This window comes from Benincasa hispida, chromosome 9 (assembly GCF_027475165.1).
Source record: "Benincasa hispida cultivar pf3 chromosome 9, pf3_genome.v1.1, whole genome shotgun sequence".
Classification (NCBI taxonomy): domain Eukaryota; kingdom Viridiplantae; phylum Streptophyta; class Magnoliopsida; order Cucurbitales; family Cucurbitaceae; genus Benincasa; species Benincasa hispida.
In genome coordinates, this window is record NC_143486.1 from 49825779 (window position 1) to 49837117 (window position 11339).

General features: G+C 33.9%; 1 protein-coding gene across 2 annotated transcripts; it reads left to right on the forward strand.

Moving 5' to 3' along the window:
• Positions 1-3293: 3293 nt before the first annotated feature.
• On the forward strand, positions 3294-9471 carry LOC120085664 (ABC transporter C family member 3-like). 2 transcript variants are annotated; one of them, XM_039041790.2, is made up of 10 exons: positions 3294-6141; positions 6285-6371; positions 6458-7102; positions 7193-7357; positions 7470-7764; positions 7859-8073; positions 8200-8505; positions 8602-8665; positions 8744-8983; positions 9058-9471. In XM_039041790.2, the coding sequence occupies exons 1-10, from the start codon at positions 3748-3750 to the stop codon at positions 9159-9161; spliced, it is 4515 nt and encodes a 1504-aa protein (XP_038897718.1). In that variant the 5' UTR covers positions 3294-3747; the 3' UTR covers positions 9162-9471. The 2 variants fall into 2 exon arrangements, with proteins under 2 accessions (XP_038897718.1, XP_090174388.1); XM_090318262.1 differs by lacking the exon at positions 8744-8983 and having other exon boundaries at positions 3544-6141.
• Positions 9472-11339: the final 1868 nt, after the last annotated feature.

Below are 11339 nucleotides of genomic sequence, written 5' to 3' on the forward strand. Positions count from 1 at the left end.
TTTTCAAAATGTGTTATGATTTCATCTTATAATCATTTGGATTTTGGTTTTTAATTTTTGAAAATTAAATCTATAAATACCTGTTTTATCTCTAAAATTTATTGTGTTGTTATATATACTTCCTACCATGTTTTCAAAAACCAAACCAAAATTTGAAAACTAAACAAATAATTTTTTTTAGAATTTGACTAAGAATTCAATCATTTTATTTAAAGATGAAAAATATTGCAAGAAATTAAAAGAAAATGCACGTAACTTAAAAAAATATAAAAAAAAAACTAAATAGTTATCTCTAAATTAAATGGTTATATTCACATTAACAACATTTTAATATTGATTTATCTTTATGCCCATATCAAACTCATGAATTGAAATGCCTATATGTCTTGAATGTAATAAAAACATGGGGTGTTTGGTCAATGAAAACTGGTATAATCATAATGAGATTTTATTGATAGATCAATCATAATGACACTGAATTGCAAAACGTAATTGGATTGTTTTTTACTAAGATTACTTAGAATTATGAATTTGTCTTGTCAATCAGTTTGTATTTTTTATTACAAATTGAGCGGTGAGATGTAGTGGCAGTAAAGTACGGAAAACAGGGACAAACATAATTCATTTATTTATTACTTTTCACCGGGCGTAAACATGACATTAGTGCTAAATAACTCAACCTTAAAAGTAAATACTATTTAAGTTTGCACATTTATCAAAAGAACTTCATTTTTTCCTCTTTCTCTACTTTTACACATTTATCAAAAAATTCATCATTCCCTCTTTCTTTAATTACAAATTTGCACATTGAACATAGATTTCCTAACTCTAATATATTAATTCCAAACTTTATAACTCAACTTACTTCTCCAAGCGCCCCTAATGGGAATGTTGACGTGGTAGGCAATTCAAACTCTATTTTATTTATATTTTCAAATTCACTAAGTTCAGCAAATATCTGTTTGGTAGGCAGTTTAAAATCTGTTTTCAAAAATAATTTTCGAACTCTATGATCCTAACAGTGCAAATTCTGAAGAAAAAAAAATATTTTTATGTTTTTCAGTGTATCCAAGAATTTGAAAATTTAAAATGCAGAATATAGTAGAAAAGATAAAAACAGTAATAAATATATATTTCATGGTATAAACTCAATTATTTTTGTTATATCTGTTATATAATATATTATATATTCTATAATATTAATATAAAAAGAGCTCAGAAATTAATTTCAGCTTAATATTTAGTGAGTAATTATAATTAGTTTTGTAGTTTATATATATTATGAGAAAAACACTTTTTTTGGTTTATGAGTTTTGAAGAATAAGTGTATTTAGTCTCTAATATTTTGAATTGACCATAGCTACCTCAAAAGAATAGCCCAATCTTGCCATTTGATGCAGTCTAGTTCAATATATATTTGCGATCATAGTATGAAAATTTCATCGACATGTCGATATTTCCATGTTTTCATAGGTTCGATATCAATACAAAAGGTGAATCAATATTTCTATTAAATCATTGAAAAATACACGAAACACAAAAACAAGCATTAAAATACCATTAATATAAATATATATGTACATATTTGAAAATAATAAATTATTTATTTACTAATTTAAATTTGTTTTTTGTTTTTTATAATTTTTTTCAGAAATGTACATGAAAATTGACATTTTATTGATATTTTCATCGAAATTTTCGTAATATTAAGACTTCAATATTTTCGTCGACATCAATATTTTAAATCTTGGTTGCGACTCTTTTGTACGAATCTAGATGTATATATACCCTACTTTCTTGGGGGACGTTTGGGGCAAGCACTATCTTAAGACGATCATCTCTTTAAATACTCTTCTGTAATCCCCAATTAGCTACCGTCAACATTATTTCAAAACCTTTATTTGCTACAGTATTTATTATTTCTTACAATTTTTACCATTTTATATTTATCATTTTTTTTAATTTTTTACTATAGTGTTTACTATTTTCTTCCAAAACTAAAAAAGTTTACACCTCTCAACATATATTATTATAATCGAAACTAAAATAATCTATACCTAAACACAAGTTATTATTACCCAATTATAATAACCTAGAACTATAATAACCAATTCATTTCCCCAAATGCCCATTCTTTTCTTAATTTTGGGTGCCAAAGCTTAGTACTGGTTCGACTTTTTTTCTTATTTTTCATTGAGATTGTTTAAAAAAATTAAAAATATTTAGCAATGGAGATGTAGGAGAGACAACAAGAGAGAGGACGAAGAAAGAGTTGAAGAGAGAGAAAAATGAGATTTTTTTTCTTCTAAAAAATCATGTCATGTTGCCACATCAGCATCTATAATTTTTTAAATTAAAATTAAAGATTTTTTTAGCGAATAACTTTTAAATTTATAAACCAAAATGACCAATTTGAAACACACTAAATGTATTTATTCTATTAGCCATAGAAAAAAAGTATTTTCCCTCTATATCATCAAATACATTTTGAAAATTTGTTTAAATTATAATTTAACTTTTGAATTTGCTAATAAACACATATATAAAAACATGAAAAGAAAAATCTACCAAACAAAAAAAAAACACAAAATGTAGGTGATGTAAATATAACATAAATAATAAACATGTTAACTTGTTTAAAAAATTATAAAAAATTTATTTATTAATTCAAAATTTCTTTTATTTTTATAATTTTTTAGAAATATTTATCGAAATCTAACATTTTATCCCTATTTTGATAAAAAAAAAAAAATTATAAAAACAAGACATCTATATTTAACCTTCTGAATCTGGAATATAATTCTATTTTCATGGAATCTTTTATTTTTAAAATTTTGTTTTTTTTTCCTAAATTTTTGGAAAGAAAAAAAAAAATCTAGTTTTAAGGGAGAGATAAAAACGAATCATCGATTACTATTCATTCTCCAACTTCGAGGCACCTCTCTCTGCCTCAGCCTCAATAACCAATCTCATCGAACTTTTCAATTTCAAGTTTCCTTGCGCTTCACACAATCCCCAAAGAGAGGCTCAAATGCTTGGGCGTCAAATTTGACTTCTTCTCATTTTCCTACTGTCACTCTCTCAATTCTCATTGTGGAATTCCCCCCATCCTTATGCTCCAACAGTCAACAATCTTGCAGGAGAATTCGTTGTTGGGTCTGGTTAGTTTTTATTTCTTTGTTGCTCATTGTCGTCTTTTTCTATACCCCACATGTCCATTGCATCATTAAAGCCTTTGTTCATTTTTCTCTCAAACGATGTTGTATTTTAATGGCAAAATCAGGGAAGAACTTGGGATTAGGAAAGTAGAAAGAATTGATTATAGAATGGACTTGGAGTATTGGGTTTCAAAGAAGGAGAAAAGTTTTCACTGTTCAGTTCTTCCCATATATCTTTTTCGCTCCACGTTGTCTCTGTCTCTGTATCTGCCCATTGTCTAGAAAGTAGAAAAGGGGAAACCCCTTTTTGTCTTCAAATCGTTTTCCCCCTTTGTTTTGCCTTTTTTGTCTTTTTTTTATCGTTACTTCCAATCCCTGGATTCTTGCGCACCACGCTGCATCCTTGTCAAAGGAAGTAAAGTTTGACTCTCTCTCTCTCTCTCTCTCTCTCTCTCTCACTCTGTTTCTCACGAGTATATAGAACTTTAGAAGCTGAGGAGTTTCTTCATCATTCTTCACTTGGTTTGAGCTAAACTAAACCTAGCTGAGTTTTATAGCACATCCATCTTCCCAAAAGACTTTTTGAATCATGGGTTTCTTTGAATACTCTATGAAAAGCTTAACTAACTTATTCTTTCACGACCCTTCCCTCCCTGTGAACTCTGCTGCTCACTTTCTCCTTGAACCCATTTTAGCTCATGGCCTGTCTGGTTTGACTCACTTGGTTTTGTTGCTTGTTCTTTGCATCTCATGGGTGTGCTTAAAGTTGAAGGCAGGCTGTGGGGAAAGTCAAAGAGAGACGAGGTGTTTGTACTATAAGGAAACATTCATAAGTTGCCTCGTTATTTCTGTTTTCAATCTTGTTTTCTTTTCTCTTGATTGCTTCTACTGGTATAGAAATGGGTGGTCTGAGGAAAATCTGGTGACCCTTTTGGATTTTGGTTTGAAAGCACTTGCATGGGGCACTGTTTCTTTGTGTTTACATTCTTCCGAAACTGGAAAATCAAAGTTTGCAATTCATTTGAGAGTCTGGTGGGTTTCTTACTTTGCTGTTTCTTGTTACTGTCTTACTGTGGACACGGTTCATTATAGCCAAACCCATTCCTTGCCCATTAGATACTTGGTTTCTGATGTTATGTCAGTTGTCTCTGGTTTGTTGATCATATATGTTGGGTTCTTTGGGAAGAGTGTGAGTGAACAAGACCCTCTTGAAGAACACCTTTTAAATGGTGAAACAAGATATACTACTCTCAGTAATGGCAGTATAGAGGCAAAGAAGTGTAAAGGAGAGGAAACTGTGACCCCTTACGAGACTGCAGGAATTTTCAGTATCCTTTCATTCTCTTGGATGGGTCCTCTCATTGCAACTGGAAATAAGAAGGCATTAGATCTTGAGGATATTCCTCAACTTGCAAGCCGTGATGCTGTTTCTGGTACCTTTCAGATTCTCAAAAACGAGCTCGAGTCTGAGTGTGGAACAATCAACAGAGTCACCACTCTTTCTTTGGTCAAGGGTCTACTCTACTCGGCTTGGAAAGAGATACTTTTAACCGCTGCTTTTGCATTCATTTACACATTGGCTACATATGTTGGCCCCTACCTTATTGACACTTTTGTTCAATATCTCAATGGTCATCGAGATTTCGAAAATGAAGGCTATGTTTTGGTCAGTGTATTTTTTCTGGCAAAACTCGTGGAATGTCTTGCAATGAGGCATTGGTTCTTTAGGGTGCAACAAGTCGGAATGAGAGTTCGAGCTGCATTGGTTGCAATGATCTACAACAAGGGTCTGACCCTTTCTTGCCAGTCAAGGCAGCAGCACACAAGTGGGGAGATCATCAACTTCATGACTGTAGATGCCGAGAGGGTTGGTGATTTCAGTTGGTATATGCACGATATTTGGCTGGTGGTTTTTCAAGTTGGATTGGCCCTGTTGGTTTTGTATAAAAATCTTGGTCTTGCTTCAATTGCAGCTCTTGTTGCAACTATAGCTATTATGTTGATAAATATCCCATTGGGAAAGTTGCAGGAGAAGTTCCAGGACAAGATAATGGAGTCAAAAGATACGAGGATGAAGGCGACATCTGAAATCTTGAGAAATATGAGGATTCTTAAGCTTCAGGGATGGGAGATGAAGTTTCTATCTAAGATAGCTGAACTTAGGAATATTGAAGCAGGATGGTTAAAGAAGTTCCTTTATACATTGTCAGTCACAACGTTCGTCTTTTGGGGTGCCCCGACATTTGTGTCTGTTGTGACTTTTGGGATGTGTATGCTGGTGGGGATCCCATTAGAGTCTGGCAAAGTATTATCTGCACTTGCAACTTTTAGGATTCTTCAAGAACCTATCTATAATCTTCCTGACACAATCTCTATGGTGGTTCAAACAAAGGTTTCACTAGATAGAATAGTGTCTTTCCTTCGCCTTGATGATTTGCAGTCTGATATTATAGAGAGGCTTCCAAGAGGTAGTTCTACTACAGCAATTGAGATTGTCAATGGGAACTTTTCTTGGGACTCGACTTCTTCAAACCTGACGTTGCAAGATATTAATTTCAAAGTGGAACATGGCATGAGAGTTGCTGTTTGTGGTACAGTAGGCTCAGGCAAGTCCAGCTTGCTATCTTGTATCCTTGGAGAAGTACCTAAAATATCAGGGGATCTGAGAGTGTGCGGTAGTAAGGCCTATGTAGCACAATCACCATGGATACAGAGTGGAAAGATTGAGGAGAACATACTTTTTAGCAAAGAGATGGACAGAGAAAGGTACAAAAGAGTTCTTGAAGCATGTTGTCTAGAAAAGGACCTTGAAATTCTTGCATTTGGTGACCAAACGGTCATAGGAGAAAGAGGAATCAATTTAAGTGGTGGACAGAAGCAAAGAATTCAAATTGCTCGTGCCTTATACCAAGATGTTGATATTTACTTGTTTGATGATCCCTTTAGTGCAGTTGATGCTCATACAGGTTCTCACCTCTTCAAGGTAGTTTTCTTTCTATTTACTTTTCATTTATGTTTTTTGAGTTTATGCTTATCCTCTTTTCAGAATAAAAAGTATGTATTTTAGATTGATCTTTAGGACTTGATCTGCGAATTTATAATAATCGTGTCATATTATCCTAACAGGAATGTCTCCTTGGTGTTTTGAGTTCAAAAACAGTTATTTATGTAACTCATCAAGTAGAATTTTTACCTGCAGCTGATCTTATCTTGGTAAGTAGATGAGGACTTCTATCTTTGTTTTCTGTATTGTTCTTACGCCCTTTTACATCTAAGCTTAGGAGATTCATTACTGACAGGTCATGAAAGATGGAAGAATCACACAAGCTGGAAAGTACGAAGAAATTCTTCGCTCTGGAACCGACTTTATGGCACTTGTTGGTGCACATGAGGAAGCATTATCAGCCATTAATTCTGTGGAAGGAGATTCTTCTAGAAAGTCTACTAGTAAGGAAGACAAATCTATGATTAGTACTAATGGCATTATAGATGAGGAAGATAAAAGAGATACACACGATGGGAAGGCAGTTGACGCCACTAAGTCAAAAGGGCAGCTTGTACAGGAAGAAGAGAGAGAGAAAGGAAAAGTTGGTTTTTCAGTTTACTGGAAATATATCAAGTCTGCTTATGGTGGAACTCTCGTGCCCATTATATTGTTTGGTCAGCTTCTCTTTCAGATTCTTCAAATTGGAAGTAATTATTGGATGGCATGGGCTACTCCTGTTTCAGAGGATATGGAGCCTCCTGTTTCTACCTCTCGATTGATTATCGTCTACGTTGCTTTGTCCATTGGAAGCTCCTTGTGTGTCCTCTTGAGGTCAGCTCTTCTCGTTACAGCTGGTTTTAAAGCAGCAACTGAACTATTCGTTAAAATGCACACAAGCATCTTTCGTGCTCCCATGTCATTCTTTGATGCTACTCCAAGTGGAAGAATTCTCAATAGAGTGAGTGAATTTATATTCATTATGTTCTTCGATTAGTTTCTTGAAACTCATAATCATAATAATTGGTAAATAATGTATTTTTGTTTACAGGCCTCCACGGACCAAAGTGCCCTTGATATGGATATACCATTTCGAGTTGGAGCCTTTTGCTTCAATGTGATTCAGCTTCTAGGAATTATTGCGGTAATGTCTCAAGTTGCATGGCAGGTTTTCATTATCTTTATCCCTGTGATGGCTCTGTGCATTTGGTATGAGGTATACCTTCTGGCCTTGTGGTTTGTCTTTTTAGGAAAGTTATATATAGTGAAAACAAAAACATTTAGAGCTTCTGCTTTGGGTTACCATACATTGAGCTTTTATTATGCAGCAATATTATATTCCATCGGCACGAGAATTATCACGATTGATTGGAGTATGCAAAGCTCCAGTGATCCAACTATTCTCCGAAACAATTTCTGGATCAACAACTATTAGGAGTTTTGATCAAGAGTCGAGATTCCAAGATGCCAATATGAAACTGACAGATGCATACTCTCGGCCCAAGTTCCACACTGCAGCAGCAATGGAATGGCTTTGTTTCCGTCTCGATTTATTGTCTTCCATTACATTTGCTTCCTGTTTGATCTTTTTGATATCTATCCCTGTGGGAGTCATTGATCCAGGTACATTTTTCACGCTGGTCTATCATCAAACAATGATCTTTAAGTTTTTTTCCTTTCTCTAACTGCCTAATTCCTTTTATCCCTTACAATGAAGGGATTGCCGGCTTGTCTGTAACCTATGGACTTAACCTCAATATGTTGCAAGCTTGGTTAATATGGAACCTTTGCAATATGGAGAACAAAATCATATCGGTCGAGAGAATATTTCAATATACCTCTATCCCTAGTGAGCCACCTCTAGTTATCGAGGAAAATCGACCAGATTGTAGCTGGCCAGCATTTGGAGAAGTTGAACTTCATAATCTGCAGGTATTTTATTTTATTATCATCATTATTATTATTGTTTTCTTTTGGTATCCTTTGATGTCAACAGCTCTCAAATTTGATATTGGTGATTTTGTCTTGAATTTTTGCTAATTTTTGTATATCACATAGGTTCGTTATGCACCACAACTGCCTCTTGTGTTGAGAGGTATTACATGTACTTTTCCAGGTGGAAAGAAAACTGGCATTGTTGGGAGAACAGGAAGCGGCAAATCAACTCTAATACAAACACTTTTTCGGATAGTCGATCCTGTAGCTGGTCATATTGTGATTGATAACGTCAACATAACGACAATTGGACTTCATGATTTGCGGTCCAAACTCAGTATCATCCCTCAGGATCCTACTATGTTTGAAGGCACTGTGCGGAGCAATCTCGATCCCCTTGAAGAATACGCAGATGAAGACATTTGGGAGGTAGCATGGTTTCTTCTTCTAATCATTCCCTAAACTGAAGTTTCCATTTTCTTTTTTTACCCTCCCATGGAAGTAAATATTTAATTGATGCATCAGGCCCTGGATAAATGCCAACTTGGAGATGAAGTGAGAAAAAAGGAAGGAAAGCTAGATTCAACAGGTATATTTCTGGATACTATGGTAAAGTTTCCAATAAACTGAAGTTATTGAAACTAGTTCGTTTGTAAATAAAATACAGTTAGTGAGAATGGAGAGAATTGGAGCATGGGTCAGAGGCAACTCGTTTGCCTTGGTCGAGTGCTACTCAAGAAGAGTAAGGTGTTGGTCCTTGACGAAGCCACTGCATCGGTCGATACAGCTACAGATAATTTGATTCAACAGACTTTACGACAACACTTTTCTGACTGTACAGTCATAACGATTGCACATCGGATAACTTCCGTTCTTAGCAGTGATATGGTTTTGCTTTTAAGTCACGGTTTGTATCAGTACAGTCTACCAAACTATTTAACTTGTTGATACGCAACTTGATTTGCATTACACGCCATGCAGGACTCATTGAGGAGTATGACACTCCAACAAGATTGCTCGAAGACAAGACATCCTCATTCTCTCAGCTAGTCGCAGAGTACACACAGAGATCAGGTTCTCGATGAAAACCATTGGAAATGACTGAATTATACACCTTACTGATATCCTTCAAACAATAACTGGTTGTTGATGATGGCGAAAATGGAAGCTCTCTGGAAGATAGATTTGGAGTCTTTAAATAGGTATAGGAATAACGTGTAGCTGACATCCTCCTTTAACTATATTTGCCTCCTGCAATTCTGGAGATTTAGCTTTTACTTCTTGATTAGTTCTTTTAAGTTTCTCTAGCTTTTTATCTGTTTAAATTAAATTTATCGACTGTGTAATGGCTTTGAGTGAGCTAATAATAAAGAACAAGTGTGCCCTTTCACTAAATATGAATTGGTCATTTTCATTTAGACAGTTACTAATTTCAGCTAAGTACGGATACTTCAATTTGGCTAACGTGTTAGCGGACACGTGGTACACGTTGACACTCCGATGCTTGTTGCTTGCAGCTAAGCAATCACCAGCAATCAACAAAAGATCAGGAATGCCAGTTTTCATTTACTTCGTTTCTCAATCAGTAAAATCAGTATAATTGCATTCTTCTGTTTCTTTTTTTTGAGCCTTCTCTCTGTGCTGTTTTATAGAGAACGTTCATGGCAGAACAAACCATCTTAAGAGTGTGGATTAGTCCAAAAGAAATATTTTCAATCAAAAGTATTGCATTCTCTTTAATAAATCATGTAATGCTTCTCTCTTTCTTAAGTCTGGTTGTTGGGTTCATTTTCAAATTTCTGAGTTATTAATGACTGGATGCTTATCAATGATAACTGATCCTAATACTCTTGTTACTGGTAATTGTCAATCTTCATCTCTATTCTTTCTTCTCTTCTTCCAAACAATCAAAATGGTGTGTTGCTTTAGTTCACTAAACAATATTTTTGCATGTTTATAGTGGTTGATTATAGTAAGCTTTGACTGGTTCCTGGATTAAAATTATGGCAAAGAAGACGATGAGTCGGTTTTTAAATTGAAATTGTTCCTTGAAACTTCTTCATCTGCCAAATATCAATTGTACTTTAAATTTACTTGAAATAAGGAGTATTCAGGGATGTACTCACAGAAAGTAAAGATAAAAGATTATCCCTTTTATATGTAGCAATTATAGAGCATAAGCTCATAAGAGAGTATTTGAATTACCTTTTTTATTTTTTTTATTTTATTATAATTTTTTTTAAAATGTCATTTTGGAAAAAGTTTCTTTGATGACCACTCCAAATAGATTTTCAGAAAACGAGTTTATAAAATAAGTTGTTTAGGATAAACACTTAAAATCAACTTTTAGAAAAATGACATTTAGGTATTTAATGATTTTTTTTTTTATGAAAAACATTTCATTGATTAATGAAATAGAGGAAATAGAGGAAACTTTCGAGAGAAAATAGGTAATTGCAAGAAATATTTCTAATTAGAGACTAAAGAAGATAAACTGAGCCCTAATCGATCAATAGTAATGTGAATAGTAATGTGAAAAGTAGGCCTTAATTGATTACTTTTATTGTTGTTTACCTATGTTCCGTAATCCTAATGAGTTAGCCCATCTCAAAATCTGTAATCAAAGTGTGCATTTTAATTGAGGAATGAAGGATACTCAATCTAATTGTGGTTGAAAATTACATGGGACCCACTATTTTTACTGTTACCACGATCGTTACCATTATAGATATTGCTACTATAATAGTATGAAAATTATTAATCTGCCATTTTTATTGTTACTTTTATCTTTATCATTACCATGGGTCAACGGTAACGATAATAGTAACAGTAAAATGTAATAAATTCATGATTATAAATAAATATGATCAAAACCAATCCAATTATATTTGCGACTCAGGCCTATTACAATTCATCATCAATAAAATCTTGTTTCAATTACACCAATTCTCATTACGGATTGGTAAACCTGGTCTAAAATTATTAAAATGATGTTGCATCAATAGAAAGCTATAGACAAGACCAAATCCACAAACCTATCAAAAGAGGAAAGAGAATACTTGAAAACCTAACCATTGTGCTTGCACCAAAGAGTCCAAAAAAAGCACTCATAAGGGCCAACCAAATCAATCATTTAGTATCACCAAAACGATGACCCACCATAAGAGACACCAAAATATCAAAGGATAAAATTAGAGCCAACCAAAAACCAACCAAAAACTTCCAAAACAATGTGCCAGAAACGAGAAGCAAAAAGGCAATGC